The following is an 18,382-nucleotide window of genomic DNA, read 5'->3' on the forward strand; positions in this document are numbered from 1 at the left end:
TTACAAATATAAACATGGTGATGTGATAACAAGGGCCTACCAAGATTAGAGTAGAGAGAAGCTCTAAAGGCTCAGTGAAGATGACTAAATGATTTAATAACACAAGAGCGAATGACAAAGGTAATATTAGATGGAGAATTCACTTTGCAATACATTAGTTCCAAAATGGCTAGGATAAAACCTCTATGCCAATACATGCCTACTAGAAAGGTCAAGTGACATGTAAACACCTCGACCCAATTTTAACACAATGGGTATTTTAAGTAACAAAGAATCTCTTAAAATTTGGGGTATAACACACACCCCACTCATAATTGAAGGAACAAAAAAGATGATAGATGCATACGTTCATCATTGGTCTACATTACTTGCTTTCCACTTCATACGATATCCTAAAGGTACACTAATTTTTTGTTTTCCCCTTAAAAAAGAGATACCTTGACATGAAGAAAAGTAGACATGATTAAAAAAAAAGCTAAGTCAGCCTCTTAAGCATGACAAAAACATGACAAATCTTTTGATCAACTATTCAAATATATCAACGAGCCATATCCCAGTTGGTTGAGCTGGGTGCGTGAGTTCTAAGAGGTCTTTAGATCGATTCCTCCCTAGTGTGCATGGCTCCAATATATTTGCCATCTCTCTGGATAATTCCTTGGATGATGTCCCCAAAATAACAATTGATATAGCTCGCATTAAAAAAAAACAAACCTATTGAATCCAACATCATGCCATTTAAGATGTGAACATTTTTAGAAGATCTATTGACAGGCAGAAGTTAAGAAATCTAGGAGCTGCCGTTCAAGGGGATGATCTTGATTCTTAATGATACATGTTTTCATTGACTTTTGATATGTCTTTGTCTAAGAGGCGAGGAGGTCCAAGACACCAATTCAAATGTACCTTGTAGTAGGTACAAGCTTCCTCAATCAAGCCTCTCTTCTTACAAATACGACATTAGAACAGCGGGCACACGTACTACCTAACTACACTACCCTCGGAACTCCTCATCATCCTGGGTGGGGGTGGTCTTTGTGATTTTTTATTCCGTTGCTTTGTGAGAAGCTTCGTCAGTTCAGGTATGCTCGCTGGCCCTGATCAGAAGTCTCTTCAAACCTTACTGAATTGCACTTGTATAGTCCATCTCCAGCACAACAATGCTTGTCATGTTTCTAACCTGGTCTTTCCAGTAGTCACCGTGCATATGTGCATCTTCCCCTCTTCACGAAACTTGCACGATGACACCATGTAATATCTATCAAGTGACTTTGTAATTTTCTGAAAAACTACTGGGGCTGTTTGTATCCTGTTTCAATTTAGTCACCGAGCGAGTGTAATGGCGCTGCACTCCTTTCATGAAAGGTGACTCCATATCCTTATGTCCTGGAAGATCGGTTACGTCACTGAGGGACATAATTTCATGCACCATATCCTCACTAAAAGTCATTCCATGACCTTATGAAAAGGTCTTGTTCTTGGAATCCCCCACTCGATTTCAGTCATTGAGGGAGCATATTAATGCAACTCCACGCTGTATCCAGTGGCCTGGAGAATGCTTCGAAGGTAACCGTATGCTCATAAGAAAGTTTGTTGAATGTCCAGTTGTGGCTAAAACCCCTCTCCTTTCTGCTGTCCTATAAACAGGGCAGTTGTAATGAGGATACTGTTGAAGTTTTGATATGGGAGAGGGCTTCAGCCAGATGATTGGAGCTGGAACATAGATGACTTTAGGCTTTGATTCACACAAACACTTGTTTATGGGATCCCATGCACATCCTTCAAGGTAAAATCCTTTGATAAACACTCCCTCAGTTGGTGCAATTTTTGGCTCCTTATCCAGAATTTGGAAGTCAAATGCAAGTGTATCTATGGCCAGCTTGTGTTTCCGAGCATAGTTCTGTAGTGATGCTGTCATAAAAGACTGTGCAAAGAAAAAGCCACTGATCCAATGTATATTAGGCGGCCCATTTTCGAACCAATTCTGTAGCATATTTATGCGATCAAGAAGATCACTGAAGTATGATGAGAGTGGTTTCAATGAAGGGTATGATACTTTTTTCCAGATTTCAGGAACCTGCATGGTCAATCTCATTAGTCCAGTTGTAAGTTTTTATCATTGTGAAGAAATTTAAGGTTGTAGAAATGAGATCTCAAAATTGAACACATCTCAATATGTTTAAGGAAATTAAATTGAACACATCTCAAAATGAAACAACATTTAAGGGGTTTTCTGAATTGTAGCCTTGCTACCTGATTCACAGCAATACTGTGATATGCCTTCTCAATCTCTGCAGACATCACAACAACTCCTCTAATAGCCTTTTCCATTGTTTTCAGTGTTGTCCTAATCCTGATAGAACGAGATTGCAATCTTGTAAGTAATCAAGATGCCTATGTTTGATATATTTAGATTTGAGATTGTAATTCCACGCAGTGACATACCGATCAAGAAGCTTGTTGAAGCGAGCCATCTCCTGGCTAAGAACTGAATGCATGCTTTCTTCATACAGGATGGGGTACTTCTTTTCACATGCTTCCACATCAAAGTTTGGTGGTGTTGTTTTAAGAAGGTTTCTAACAACCTCAGCTACAGTTTCTGATGCTTTTGGACCAGCAGAAGTCCCTCCTACAGTTGCAGTTGAAGCTTGAAGCATGGATGTTAAGATCTGATTCGTTTCATTGATATCTTTGGTGATGTCAGCATTAGCATGCAGCCCGAAAGCTTCTGGCATGGAGATAATGGGAAAGCTGTCTATGTGAGCCCTGTAAGATGCCAAATCTCCAGGCTCTGGAGTGACATATAAGCCAGCCTCTGAAAGCTTGTAGCCAGGTTGAATAATTTCCTTGCAGTACACTCTGGATAAGATCGCATTCAGCAATAGTCTGTCTTTGTCATCTGCATATCACAGAAACCATCAAGTTCAACATGTTTCTGGATGAAGCTATTTCAGCAAATGTCTATCTTGTATATGGAGGACCAACATCACTCTTAAAGACAATCACATGGTTATCTTCAATGATTGGAGCACATGGATGGCTGACCTACCTCTACTCCCAGGAAGTAAAACTCACTCTACTTTCATTTTACTTTAGTGTTTACAACTCTTATGCTTCAAGGCGAAGAGGCATTACAACATCCTGCATCTTTCAACTGTTAATTTTCCTTATAGATCTGGCAGTTGCTGCTGTGTGCCAATAAAAGAACAACCAGACACTAAAAATCAAGACCTGACAGATGGTGGGATTGGTAGTATGGGTGCTTTTTGGCAGGCAATTAGAGTTAGTCGATGGACTTCAGGGTCTTCAGCAACATGGGTAGGGGGATGCGTGACAAGGACTTGACTTAATACTGGTGGAAAGTAAGCACATGCATAAGAACCTTGAAGGTATGAAAGATACGTGTAATAAATTTTTTTGGATTTTAATATTGTCAATATTGACAATCAACATACAATCAAAAAGCAAAAAAACTTAGTTGGATAGCTTAGTGCTCAATGGCAGAGAAAGCAGCTATATAAACACTTACAACAATTTACTCAAGGCCCCACAATATTCTCATTGAAGAAGTTTGTATTGAGAAGAGATGGTTTGTACCCCAAACCAATAACAAAAAAACGATCATCAAGTAGCATGAACATGGTGAATGGATTCTTGGCATCACAAATATACATCAATAATGGGACAACCTTTATTATAGATGGAAGGAATAAATTGAATGACCAAGATAAAGTCCTTAGATGATGGACATCATAGGTTCCAAGTCAATCACCAAAAATCACAGCCTGCAACCATAACCATCCTCTTATAACTTCTCTAGGTACCTTACTAAAAAATAATGGGGCAACTTTTTAGAGTAGAACGGATACATGTACGAAGACGAAGATGAAGTTGATCAACTGTTTGATCGGAAGATTCATAATATTGCATGACAAGGTCACAATCAAGGGTTGAGATTCTACTAGGCTGTATTTCAATTAACTATGGCAACTTAATTGTCATGCTTCTTCAACCCCAACCACCTGCTCATCACCTGTTGAGTACCTTTCAACTTCTTTAACACCCATATTATTCAAATAATATGATGTTATATCATGGGCCATAGCGGCAAAAACCGTAGGTCAGAAATGCATTGTAAATTAGAAAATAAGCACAGCACCATTCTTAGCAGCTTTTGAAGGCTTAAGGAGTGTTTCATCTTCTTTTTCTCAGGGATAATGCCTCCTTCTCTTAGTGTCGTCCAATGGCTGAAAGATCAGCTAGGGGTTTGCTTTGTTGAAGTTGTCTAATAAGTAGCCAGAAGCTTTTATGAGGTGAAATTAGCTGGGGGTGTGGCGGAAGGGGGAGCTGTCTGATGCAGCAAAGAGGAAGTCAGGTGATGCACACATTGCATGTGATTGATAGAAACTTGTATGGCCTTTCAGAAGCCATTGGCTTCTCTTGTGGAATGTCAACTACCTTAGGTTATTGCACCCTAGTCAAGGTAGGGAAGTGTCCTTTTTGGATTGATAAGATTTTGCTCAATGGTCTCTAACCTAACTGACTCATTCTCCTCCATGATTTTAGTCCTAGGATTTGATATTCGCCTCAATCTTTTCCTTCGTCTCTTTGCTTTTGGTGAGACTTGAGCTATGGTCAGTGGAGGTGGTGACACAAGTAGTTCAAGCAACCAAATCGATTGATTTTCCCCATGGTGCCCTTGATCACATAGCAACACTTTAGAGACCCCTCGTAGCATTGTGCTAACTCTCCATTGACATTTATGGTGATATTCCTAAGTTCTTCTCTTCCTATCGTGTTCATAATATTTGAGGCTCTTTATCTATGACTTGATCAACCAGGTTGGCACTGATCTTGAGCTTTTGGGTGTGGTTGGTTGTATGCAACTGTATAATAACAAATTGTTCAGAAAACGAATGTAGCCTGACAGCTAACGAGAAACCAGGTTGGAACTGATCTTGAACTTTCAAAGGCACAACTGACACGGCTCCCCTGATGCATTAGTCTTGCTCAACGCTGTGCTCTAAACGAGAATGGAAACTGTGGCACTTGTTGTCATCTTGTGCACTCTGTGAAAGGAGGTTTTACTGGTGATCTGAATAAGGAGGTTTTACCGATGATCTGAACAAACTCAAACAGAAGTTTTTTGAGAGCTAGAAGGAAATGATTAAAATATTCAAACGAAGGATTTTTGAGAGCTAGAAGGCAATGATAATAATCCACTGTAGGAAATGGGAGCACTCTGAACCATGCCTTTTCCAGAGTTGCTTTGTTGGATGGTGATCTGGTAGGAGCAACTTGTTTCGATGGATTAGTTGGCCATCTGGCCTTGTCAACCAAAACAAGGCACATAGGCTTAGGGAAACTCGTCGTTGAATCCGAGATGCTCCTGGGAAGCTCCCTTAATTTGAGGCAACTGATGCTCAAGTTGCTGCTACCTATGTTACTAGCTAATATCCTAGTCAAGCAAAGGGCCAATTCTGGCCACTTTTCACTGTTAAGTTGTATTTATGTGGTGTGACCTAGATGCTCTTGTCCCCATAAAGGGAACCTTACAAATGGAGCACATCCTTCAACATATAATACAGCTACGGGTGGACCATTAAGCATACCTAATACTACCACAATCAGCTCGGTTATATAGTTCTTCCATTCAAGTATGCAAAACATACAAAGATTTAAATGAAAACATGTTTTGAGGTTGAAATTATACATCCGTAGTGTTTAACCAAATAGAGAGTACCTGTAACACGACCACCATAATTGCATTCTCCTGTGACATACTTTAATGCTTGCAAGGGAAGATTTTCTGGGGTGCTTTCGTTAATAAACATGTGTAGTTGGCGTACACTGTGATTGAGATACTAAACTAGTTAACTCCCTCAAAATATGAAGATCGAGATTTGTTAAGTGAGATTAGCTCATCAAATTACAACTGCATGCTCCCCTTTTGTGGCATATTATTGTACTTACCTGATTCGCAGGTCTCCATCATCAAATCCATAAGGAATATTCCAACCCAAAGGACCAAATTTTTTTCGTTCTTGAACAACAGCATGAAAAAAGCACAGCCCAAAGAGGAGATTCTTGAAAACTGCAGGCTGATTACAGCTCTCAAAGAAGTCCTCATTGCATATCGGATCTAGTCCATATGACCTTTTCATGTTTGCTCTCAAACCCTTGGGTGGCTCATTTGTCATTTTGACTCCATTCTGGTGAAGCAGGCCAAAACATGACATAAAGTGTAATATGCGGAGTATTAAAAGCTGAAAAATTGACGACTATTACATGTCACTCGATTAAGTTCTAGAGTCCAACATCAAATATATATATATTTTTGGGTGGAAAGCATGTTTTTTTCCAAAATATCATTATGCATGGACCAATGTTGAAAGTGGGATAACTTACTGTAAAAATGAGTTCTAGCTAATTTTAAGGAAGATCTCCTAGATCAAAGAAGTCTTGAAGAGATCAAAACTGAATATCAAATACAATAAGCACCTAAGGTGCATGTCAACTCTATATTGCACACTCTCAAGTTCTTGAGGTACTTAAGGAAAGTGGTAAGTAACCAGGAACAAGGTATATTCTAACATGCAATCCGTGGTCTCAATACCTTAAGGTGGTTGTTTCTATTTTATTTGAGAATACTTGTTTAAAGACTTCCACAGTTCTGAGAATTTTTTGTTGGTGTATTTAGAAAGAAATCTCAGTTCATTTAGAGAATCATGTACACATGCATGCTTCTCCACATTCTAAATTATTGTTATAACATGCCACTCTTGTTGGTAGAACTCTGTGTGATTGTCCAGGAAGTATGCATGCATGAAGCAGTCATAAAAAGAGGGTGATATCCGCTTGCAAACATGGGCTTGGGTTGGGCAAAGGCAGCATGATCACACTTCCGAAGAAATGCTGGGCACAGCACAGGTTGCATGGGAATCTCTCTGAAAAAGCAAGAGTCACCATTTCTCTGTGGAGAACACCATGGTGTTTGTACCATGCCACCAACAATATTTTTTACCCAGAGAAAATAAAATTCTGTTAATTAATAAGGCCTCAGAGAAAATCCCCTTGAGGTAAATACAAGGTACAATGAACTCGCTAAAGAGTAGCTAAGTATGTTACAAATACAATGGTTGTGTGAACAACCAATTTGGTGGGCTAAAAAGTCTATGCTGTGGATACATCTTGAAGGTCCATAGCATGGCTGCATCTTGTAGTAAAAATGTACTAGGCAATAATACTAGCAATCAGTTTCCATCTATGACAGTGTCCCGCAGTCCACTAGGCATGTGAGTAATTTGGAGTGGGGATCTTGCTCAGATTCTGTCCAATGATGAGGTAAGGAAGGCAAGAAAGCTCCAAGATTTAATCCCTAGCTATTGCATCCGATAAGAGGCACATAGTCCAATCTAATTCAAACATCATGGACCGAATGCCAAATCATTTGAGGGGCAATATGGACACAAGTGCCGGAGTCCTAGGTCCACAAGAAGGCCTCTTCTATTCCTTGTCCTCTCAGAGCTGCCCTACATCTTCTCCCCATCTCCCACGGAGAGTGGATGATCTGTATCCATATCCTCGAAAGAGTCTCCGTTGTGGATACACCTTGGAGGTCTACAACATGACTAAAACTCTATAACATGACTGAAGGGCTATCTCCGCTGTGGATGCATCCTAAAGGTCTATAACATGACTACATCTTGTGGTCCAAATGTACCAAGCTATGATACTAGCAACCATCTCCCATCTATGACAATGTCCCTGGGTCCTTTGTGCCTTTGAGTATCTGGTATGGGGGTCCTGCTCAGGTGCTGCCCCAATGATGTCCATGGTGTAGTTACCTATGTTGCTGTTACAAACTCTGCTGCAATAAGAGCTACAAAGCCTCGGCCTCGCACCATAGGAGGGAGCCTGCAGTAGGAGACAGAGGGAAAGGAGGGAGCTAAGATACAAGAGGCTGGCTGACGGGCTAGGGCAAAAGCTGAGGAGGATTAGAAAAGTATACTGCTCAGTGTGAACCTGGCATGCACTCAACACCACTATAATGGCTTCCACAAAAGCTCCATAGATATCTCTGACATCTCCAAGGCTGGCCATTCTCAAGGGAGAATATCAAATAGAGTAGCAAAAGGATCACTCTGGCAGTCTGTAGTGCCAAACCATGTGAGAAATTCCTGAATGGGGAAAAAGTGGCATATTTCTAACAGAAGGAATCTCACCTCCTCTTCACATGCTCTCAATCATCCTGTAGTGGGTATAGTCTTTGCCCAAAATATCAGTGTTGAATATTCAAGCCTTTAAACTGCTTCAGTCAGCTGCTAGTGTTCAAGAAGTATAGAAAGAGGGCGAACACTAGTACCAATAGTAGGAGTTAGGGCAGCTGCTTTTGACGCCTCCTAAAGTATATGTAAAATATTACACGGCGCAGCGAACAGAATCTGAGAAAGAGAGAGAGAGTACACAACAGAAAAGAGGAGAATCAGTAAATTCTTTAGCTTCAAACAATTGATACAAAGATGGCTCTGTCCACCCGTGCGCTTCCTCTGTGTGAAGCTTAGATGGCGATCTAGATAGAAGATAGGTGAAGAGCTTAAGGCTAGCTGAAACAACAAGTCTGACTAGGTGAAAGATGAGTGATCGATGGCTGTGAAGGGGTTTAGCTTTTATAGCCTGCAAAGGCCGTGAGGTTGGCCTGACCGACCTACCATATAAGCCTCCACTAGTCGGCCAGGGAATATTCCAAGGAATATTCCCTTTACCATCAGGCTGGGGGCGCTGCTCCCGGATCCCCGCCAGGGGGGCCGTTGGCCCCCCTGGGACCCCCCAGCCCCTCGAGTTGCTACCAGCTTAACCACTCCGTCTAACCCAAAGATTAGACCCACAACGGTCACCTTTTTGCCATCCGGTCACATAGACCTCATCTGATATACAAGTCAGGACACAACCAATGTCAAGGCTCACATTTGGCTTCTCCTCATAATGGGGGCCTTACAACTTTGAGCACCATGGATCATTGGTAGCACCTAATGAGGGTGGGGCATTGATCATATCTAACACCCCCCCTCAATGTCCACCCATAGGTGAACTATCTCCTCGGGAGTCTCTGAAGATGAACTTGAAGCAGATCCTTCGTAAGTGCTTTGGTGAAGATATCTGCTCCATTCTCCTCTGTTGGACAGTAGACCAGTTCCACTTTCCCATCCTTCATCAAATCACGCACATAGTGATACTGGATCTGTATATGTTTGGTACGTGCATGAAACATTGGATTTTTGGCAATGGCAATGTAACTCTGATTGTCATATCTCAGCACAGTTGGTTCTTCATCCTGCACTTCCATATGCCATAGAATCCTTCTCAACCATACTGCTTCACATGCAGCAAAACAAGCTGCCTTGTACTCTCCTTCGGTAGAAGACAATGCCACTGTTGGCTGCTTCTTACTAATCCAAGAGAAAATTCCTGAACCCAAAGAGAAACAATAATCAGAAACTGACTTCCTGGAATCAATGTCTCCTGCCCAATCTGAGTCACAGTTCCCCACAAGAGAAGCTCCGAAACTGTATGTGATACCATAGTCAAGAGTTTCCTTCAAGTATCTGAGCACCCGCATCCCAGCCTTCCAATGACTCTCATGAGGTTTGTTTGAGAACCTGCTCAAAACACCAACAGCAAAACTGATATCTGGTCTGGTGTTACACAAGTAGATCAGACTGCCGACCAACCTCCTATACCTCCCAATGTCTGCTAGTACTGATGTATCCTTGACGGATAACTTTGCATTCACCTCCATAGGTGTAGCTATCTCCTTGCACTCGGTTATGCCAAATGCCTTCAAGATCTCCCATGCATACTTCTTCTGAGAGATGAAGATCTTTCCTGGCTCTTGCCAGACTTCAATCCCCAAACAATAGTGCAGCAAGCCCAAGTCTGTCATTTCAAACTCAGAACTCAAAGCCTTTCGAGTTTGGTTGATCATATCTTCATAGTCACCTGTAACAAGAAGGTCGTCCACATATAGGACAATCACTACAGACTTTTTACCATCCCTGTAAACATACAAGTTAGCATCTGAGGCTCATCTTTTGAAGTTTAGGTTTAAAAAGAACTTATCTATCCGTTGGTACCATGCTCTGGGGGCTTGTTTCAGCCCATACAATGCCTTCTTTAGCTTACACACTTTGTTCTCAGAATGGGGGGCCTCAAACCCTGGTGGCTGAGCCACGTACACCTCCTCCTTGAGGTCACCATTTAGGAACGTTGACTTAACATCCATTTGGTACACTGGCCATTTCTTGTGGGCAGCCACTGCAAGTACTGTGTGAATAGTGGTCATTCTGGCAGTTGGAGCAAATGACTCTTGAAAATCAAACCCTTCTTGTGAAAATCCTTGGGCAACCAGTCTAGCTTTGTACTTTTGTAAGGTACCATCAGCCTTGTACTTTACCTTCCAGATCCACTTGGTGCCAATAACCTTCCGCTTTGCTGGTCGATCCACTAGCTCCCAAGTGTCATTCTTCATTATGCTGTCATACTCTGCTTGCATAGCAGCCTTTCATGATGGATCTGCAAGTGCTTCTTCTAAGTCAGTTGGCTCCTTTACTTCTCTCATAATCTCAACCATCAAGGCTATATTGACTATGTGAGCAGAAGCCCTCCTTTGCTCCTCTATTTTCTGAGACCTCCTTGGTCCGTCTGTCTTCTCCTCAACAGATGCAGGCATAGGAATATTGTGGTCATAGAGCTGCTTCACCCAGTGCGGCAATGGCTTTTCCGGTGGGGTGATGTCAGGTTAGTGAACTTTTTCCTCATCATCTGAAGATGATGCTTCCTCCTCCTTAAGGATAGGGATAGCTCTCGGGACAGGTTTATAGTGGACTACTTCTTCGCTTGATGATAAAGTGGAAGAACTTGCCTTCTTCTCCTCCACTGTATGCGGCTCCTCCTTGAACACCACATCACGGCTCGCGATGATTTTCTTTGCCCCTTGGTCATATAATTTGTAAGCCTTCTGCTCATCACTATAACCCAAGAAGATACATTTTCTGCTTTTTGGTTTTAACTTGTTTCTCTTCTCATCTGGAACATGTGTATAACATTCACATCCAAAAATTCTGAAATGTGAGACTGATGGTTTCTTACTAGTGTAAGCCTCATGAGGTGTTTTTCCCTTGAGAGCCTTTGTGTAGCTCCGATTTAGAATGTAGACTGCAGTATTAACAGCTTCAGCCCAAAAATGGTTAGACAATCCCTTGCCCTTTAGCATGCATCTTGCCATCTCCACAATGGTGCAATTCCTGCGTTCCACAACACCGTTCTGCTGAGGTGTGTGAGGTGTCGTCAATTGACGCTTGATCCCTTTGCTCTTGCAAAAGCCTTCAAACTCCTTTGAGTTGAACTCACCACCACCATCTGTTCTAAATTTCTTCACACTTTTCCCTGTTTCATTCTCAACAAGTTTTAGCCATTCTTTAAACTTACCAAAAGCTTGAGCCTTATCACGAAGGAAGTACACCCACATCTTCCTACTGTAGTCGTTGACAATCAACATAAAATAAGAAGATCCCCCCAAGGCCTGTGTAGGCATCTTACCACACAAGTCAGCATGCACCAACTCTAGAGGAGCCTGTGCTCTATTCTTGCTTTCTTGTGGAAATGCCTTTCTCTGTTGCTTGCCCATCATACAAGCTTCACATGGTTCCTTCAATTCAGTTATTGTAGGTAGGTGAGCAACCATACCTTGCTTTTGCATCTCCTTCACTGCAAATCCGATGTGTCCAAACCTTTCATGCCAAAGCTTACTTGTGCCCACTCCAGCGGTGGCTGTAAGAGCACTTAGCTCATACAGGTTGTTCCTTCTTTCTCCTTTGCCAACAATTGTGCCAGCACTATCAATAATTTCTGCACTTGTCTTCTTGAACCTCACTTCATGACCAAGATCAGTTATGGCAGCCAACTGATAATAGATTTCTCCTGATTTCGGGAACATACAACACATTTGAAAGCTTTTTGACTTCACCATTTGCAGCAACAAAAGAAATAGTACCTGTGCCCGCAGCAGGGCATTTAGCATCATTTCCAACCGTCACAGTGATGGATTCTTGTAGAGGTTGCATAGAACTGTATTGACCTTTCTTGTTGGTCATGTGACGGGAGGCCCCACTATCCAATACCCATGAGTCAGTGGTAGATTCTTCTTGCGCCGAGGAGCACACTTCCTCAATGGTCGCCATGAATAATTCCAGCTCTGCTTCAGCCGTATTGGCTGTCTCTTTCCCTTTACTTTTAAGGGTATCATTCTTTTCATCTGCCTTCTTGACACGACAATCTGCAATTGCATGTCATTTCTTCTTGCAATAGAAACACTCTCCTTGAAACTTCTTCTTTCTGTCCTTCTTCTTTTTGTCACCATCATTTTTGGTGGAGGAACCATCTTTGCCTTTTGCATTGGTAGAGAATGCAGCATCTCCATTGTTGCTTCCTTCTCGGGCTTTCAGCCTCAACTCCTCCTCCATTAATAATGCACAAAACTCCTCAAAAGTCAAAGCTTGAGGTCTCACCTGAGTATTAAGGGCAATTACTAGTCCATCAAACTTTTGTGGACAAATCCGAAGACACCTCCGCTAGTCTTTTGTATCCCAGCGCCAGCCATCTGGTCACGCAGATTCTTAATCCGAGTGATGAATGCTTCAACCGTCTCTCCTTCAGTAAACTTCTCCATTGCTAGTTGATTCTCCAAGTTTTGAATCCTTGTTTGGTTTCGTGTTTCATACTGACTCCTTAGTACATTCCAAGCCTCTGACGCTTTGGTTGTATGTTGAATCAAAGTCAGAACACTGTCAGAACAGCTTGTAACTAAGGCACACAATGCATCTGCATTCCTTCGTTTCCAAGCTCGTAGAAGATCTGCATTCGGAGGAATCATCACACTAGGATTTGATGGGTCGGGGGTAGGCTGTGGTTCTGTGTCAGTCCCCAGCACAATCTCCAGAAGCTCATAAGAATCAAGGATAGTTGTAATTTTGAATTTCCACAAGGTGTAGTTTGTACCATCTAACTTGCCTTCGCTGAAGGTTGGTGGACGAATCCTCAGTGTTTGAATAGCCGGTACAGCAGCACCACCTCCTGCACCGCTTCCTGATGCGCCCAAACCGCTTCCGGAAGTCGACATAGTTTCTCTTTGCTGTTGAAGCCTTTGCCTCTTGCACACTCTCCAATCTCTAGAGCCCCCTGGGCTCTGATACCATGTAAAATATTACACGGCGCAACGAACAGAATCTGAGATAGAGATAGAGAGTACACAACAGAAAAGAGGAGAATCAGTAAATTCTTTAGCTTCAGATAACTGATACAAAGATGGCTCTGTCCACCCGTGAGCTTCCACTGTGTGAAGCTTAGATGGCGATCTAGACAGAAGATAGGTGAAGAGCTTAAGGCTAGCTGGAACAACAACTCTGACTGGGTGAAAGATGAGTGATCGATGGCTGTGAAGGGGTTTAGCTTTTATAGCTTACGAAGGCCGTGAGATTGGCCTGACCGACCTACCATGTAAGCCTCCACTAGTCGGCCAGGGAATATTCCAGGGAATATTTCCTTTACCATCAGGCCGGGGGCGCTGCCCCCAGATCCCCGCCAGGGGGGCCACTGGCCCCCTTGGGACCCCCCAGCCCCTCGAGTTGCTACGAGCTTAACCACTCCGTCTAACCCAAAGATTAGACCCACAACGGTCACCTTTTTGCCATCCGGTCACGTAGACCTCATCTGATATACAAGTCAGGATTCAACCAATGTCAGGGCTCACATTTGGCTTCTCCTCATAATGGGGGCCTTACAACTTTGAGCACCATGGATCATTGGTAGCTCCTAATGAGGGTGGGGCATTGATCATATCTAACAGTATACACCGAGTAGATATTGCCTTTAGCAAGATAAAGCAGAGCAGAATAAAAAGGGAGAGATCCAAGGTGTATGTAGAAATGAGGAAACAAATGAAAGGGAGAGTTTTATATAAAGCTGAAGCAACCATGATCAGGCTGAAGAGGCAGTAGGAAGGAGAAAGTATAGAACATGGGAAGCAGGAGAAAGATGAACAAGCAGGGCAGACATAGGGGAGATGAAGTTCACAGCAACTAAACAGGTCTCAGACCCTCGCCTGTATATTTTGAAAATTGTCCTCTATGTTTTTGTCAAATTGACCTCTATAAAATGTGTGAACAGCATTAGCGATCTTGCATCAAGAAATTTGTTACTGCTATACACTGAAAAGACACATAGTATGCACAGTCAAATGTTGTCATCAAGTACCCCTATATATAATAAGTTTGTATTTGCTTTGTTGCCGGGAATGCTACTGGCACACTATGCATCTCCTTTATATGTGCAAGTGAGTCACTCTTTATTCTCCAGTCTTGTTATGTGGGGAATGCCTATCAAAATAGTGTGACAGGATGGTATGCACTCATACCATCTCAGAGAGACATTAGAGTTTGCGGGGAGATACACATGCAAGGTATTCATTTGGAGAATGTCGGTGGGAGGCCTCCCCCTTGCATGGGCTCTTCACTGCGAAGGTATTTCTTCTGCACCACTATGTTGAGTCTTTCCGTCACAAATTCATCTCTTGCCCTTTTGCTTGAAGGGTTTGGGCTCTTCTCTTAGACATTTGACATGTTGTGGTGGGGACAAGGATGCATCCCCTTGATTGGGTTTTTGGTAAAGCTAAATATCATGGTCTGCCACAACTTCATATGAAGATCCTGTTTCACTTTTGTAGGCTTTGGAGGTTGTTGGCATATTTGGGTCACTAGCAATGCATTCATTTTTGAGCTGCCTCAGGCATTTAATGTCATGTTGTGAAGCTTAAGGGACTTCTCCAATGGTTGCTTGACCTTATATAGCATGTTGATATCTTGGTTAGAGATAATTTAGTTCCTTGGCATACGGCAATCTCCTTTGTTCCTTTGCTGTGATCTTTTTGTGCATGATGGTCTCTAGAGCCATCTTACATCTTCTAATCTTGCAATCTTGTATTTGTACTTCTTCATAATTAATACAATTGCCTATTATGAAACAAAAACACACACAGAGTGTGCAGCAAACACTGAGAAAGAAAGAAAGAAAGTTATATTAACGTCTACAAGAGGCCAAATTGGCCTACAAGACAAAATGTTACATTTGAGATGGGAATTTCCCGTGTCCCAAGAAAGCTATCATCTAATGCCATGACTAACTAAATGGAGAAAAAAGAAATACGAACAATACATAGTTGATGAGTACAAAATGATGTCTAAGCCAGATTCAATGTGGAATTGCTTAGGAGACTCCTCTCAGGATGTCTCTCATGGGTCTATCTAGCATAGACGCTGAAGTGGCGAGGTAGGGCCCCTCGGTGGCAGTGTACTATTCTCTGTATCTGCAAATGATGCGTCCTGTGAGGGTGTGGTCTAGCTGGGTATGGGCGATGGGCTCTGCACCTCTTTGTGGCTGTGTCTAGGGCGGTCCCATATGGTGGGGGTGTTGGTCAAATTGATGAGGGCTTTGTAGTGGAGGGAGTAGTCGATGCTTCGTAGATCTTCGTGAGTGCATGTTGGTATGTGGCTCCATGTCTCTACTACTGGGTTCGTAAGAGGTGCTCTTTGTGGCAGCGGAGCTCCAGTAAGAAGAGCCCATTGGGGAAATTCATAACCCTAGATAGTGGCCGAAATCCCTCTTTGAATAAGCAATGGAAGTGCCCTCGAATCTGTAGTATATTGGGCATCTGTGTAAGTAGTGCTCCTTTGTCTTTGGCTTGAGCTAACAGAGCTGGCAAATTCTACCCTCCAGGGGAAGGGAGTCTACATCGTATCTACCTGTCTTGATCTAGAGCTAGTGTGAGGATGTACGGAGCTGTCCAATGGTGCATAGTACACCATGAGACAAGTGTGCATCCATGCATCTCGGGATAACAAAGCCATCGGGTGATGTGTAGAGGATGCTTTAGATAGAAAGCCATTTTCGTCCCTAGATCTCCAGTAGATGTCACCCATGTCATGGTTGTGTATTTGAATAATGTCCATCTTGATGATGCGGTTCAACTCCTCTCGGCTGAGCTCTAAGTGAGGCCAATCCAAGTTGTACTGTAGTGGTGGGAGTTGATCCATGTAATTGTAACCATGCCTCTGTCTGGGTGTACCGGCACTATTTTTCCTTGTAATGCTAGTTGTCTAGATGACTCTCGTGTGATCCGAGAGTATCTCTAGGCAAGGTCTAGAGCCTATGCAAGAAAGTCTTCATTTGGAAGAGGGCCTTTGCCACTATGGGTGGTGCTGCCATCTCTGCTTTGCTGATCTCATGTCGAATCATCCATGAAATCATCAGTATCAAGGGTCTCTCCATCTGCTCCCACCCCTCATATATCTCCTCCCCCTAGGTAGTGGCTGATCCTATGTGGCTCTCGTGTGGTAGAGGCTTGATCCCCATATGGGGCCCCATATAGAAGTGCTAGTGTGACCAAAGTGTCGAATAGCCAAAGCTTCGTCTGAGGCTCCTGGAACTGTATGCGTGCACATTGGCTTTCCATTGGCCCTAGAGCCGCATAGCCTCATGTCAATCTATTCTCTGCTACTCTCCTCAAAGTGAATCTCCGCCTTGAAAAGGTAATGTTATATTTATAAGGTAAATTAAGGGAAACATACACGAGGCATGACCGTCCGGGGTCTTGGGCGCCCGAGCGGGGTTTAGGGGAGCCTAGAATTAAAGAGAGTCCAAGAATAGTAGGACTCACCAAGGTTTGACGGCTGGCAATTGGATCACGATGCAATGAACTAGGCAAGGCTAGGAGGTGAAACAAATCTCGTGCTCATTTTGTATTGAACTACTTTTCTCTAGTCTTCTTCATCTTCTGAGCAGCCTGACATTCGCCTGACATTGGTATCAGAGCCACACGATTCGACGGACATGACACGTCATCTGTCAGTCGTTTAAGGTCGTCGCCCGTCATCCGTCAATCGTTGAAGATCTCCACACGAAGTTGTAACTCGTGGTTGTGCCATGTCACGTAAGTGTGACACGTAGCAGGCAGAGGAAAGGCGTGAGGCGAAGCATGAAACGACTGTTGTAGCCGTGACGAAAAGTGTCAGAGGCGTGAGGCGAAATGTGAGACGACTGCTGTAGTCGTGATGAAAAGCGCCAAATAGTATTAAGGTCATACACGTCACAACTGTCTTCAAGGAGCAGTTTTGCAGTAGCATCGTCTCCTCCCGACTGAAGACAGCATTTAAATCGCCACCAGTTGACTGAAATCAGTCAGATTCGTCATACATATAAAAGACATATTCGTGGTTCACGTGATAGTCCCGTTTTCTGCCGAAGAACTTCATTTCCAGCGTGGCTGGTCTAGTCCGGGAAGACAAAAATTGTTCCTTACTCTTCGGGCTTATTAATAAAACCAGCAACAGTAGCCCTGCCATTAAAACCAGGGAAGTATTTTACTTTGTATGCAAATTTCTTATCTTTGCTTTCCAATTCCAGTCTATTAATGGCAGAAAAAGGGAAAGAGGGAATAATGGAAGATTCTAGTTCTGGGGACCTTGGGGACCACCCTATGGTAGATCCCCATGAATCGGAAATGCAAGAAGAACAGTGGGAAGAATTCTTTGTTACACGAGAACAATTTGATGATCTTACTGCTCGTGTACAGGCTCAGGGGGTTCAAATGGAATTTTTAACTCAAACACTCACTGAAATAAAATCTCAATTAACTTTATTGTTAGAAAGGGATAAAAATAAGATAGAAACCTCGGATGTCCCATCTTCATCGAAAGATTTAGATGTGACTATGCGAGATCCTAAGGAACCCCACCACAAGTTGAGGGATAATCCAGTTCTAAAAGATATGAAACCTCCTCAGTTTCACGGGGAGGAAAAAGATAGAAATAAAGATACAATCTTTAATTTTCTCCAAAAATGGGAAGATTTACATAAACTTAAAAATACTCCACCACATCTCCAAGCACTGGAGGCTAGTTTAACTTTGGGGCCCAAAGGGTATAAATGGTGGCGAACTTTAAAGGAGGCAAACAAAATACTTGAAACTTGGGCTCAATTTGAATCCGTCTTTTTGAAAGAATTCATTTCTGAAAATGAAATGGAAAGAAATTGGGAAGATTGGGATTATGTCAGACAAAAGGGAAGACCCCTGCTGACATATTTGGAGGAATATCGTGAGATAATCCTCAAATTGGAAGGAATAGATGAATTTCAAAAGACAAGAGGATTCATTAGGGGACTAGATAAAGCCTGTAAAAAGGAAGTAAAAAGGAGTTCACCTAAGACACTGGAAGAGACAATTAAATTTGCATTAATTAATGAAGATAGTATGCGTCCAGGTATACTCACTAGT

At 42.6% G+C, this 18,382-nt stretch overlaps 1 protein-coding gene across 3 annotated transcripts in view; it reads right to left on the reverse strand.

The window, feature by feature from the left end:
• Positions 1-489: 489 nt before the first annotated feature.
• Positions 490-18,382, reverse strand: part of LOC148033680 (uncharacterized) — a 364,446-nt gene continuing 346,553 nt past the window's right edge. For 2 of the 3 annotated variants that reach the window (XM_087681629.1, XM_087681628.1), the window contains 5 exons: positions 5,971-6,209; positions 5,741-5,847; positions 2,443-2,896; positions 2,251-2,350; positions 490-2,074 (listed from right to left, as the gene is read on the reverse strand). In XM_087681629.1, the coding sequence (XP_087537755.1) occupies positions 1,496-2,074; positions 2,251-2,350; positions 2,443-2,896; positions 5,741-5,847; positions 5,971-6,209 (1,479 nt within the window). In that variant the 3' untranslated portion in view covers positions 490-1,495. Of the gene's footprint in view, positions 2,075-2,250; positions 2,351-2,442; positions 2,897-5,740; positions 5,848-5,970; positions 6,210-18,382 lie in introns of those variants that run through there. The other variant, XM_087681630.1, reaches the window with a different exon arrangement.

The sequence above is a fragment of the Lygodium microphyllum genome, chromosome 7, assembly GCF_053477565.2.
Source record: "Lygodium microphyllum isolate KBCC chromosome 7, Lygodium_microphyllum_v1.1.10, whole genome shotgun sequence".
Lineage (NCBI taxonomy): Eukaryota > Viridiplantae > Streptophyta > Polypodiopsida > Schizaeales > Lygodiaceae > Lygodium > Lygodium microphyllum.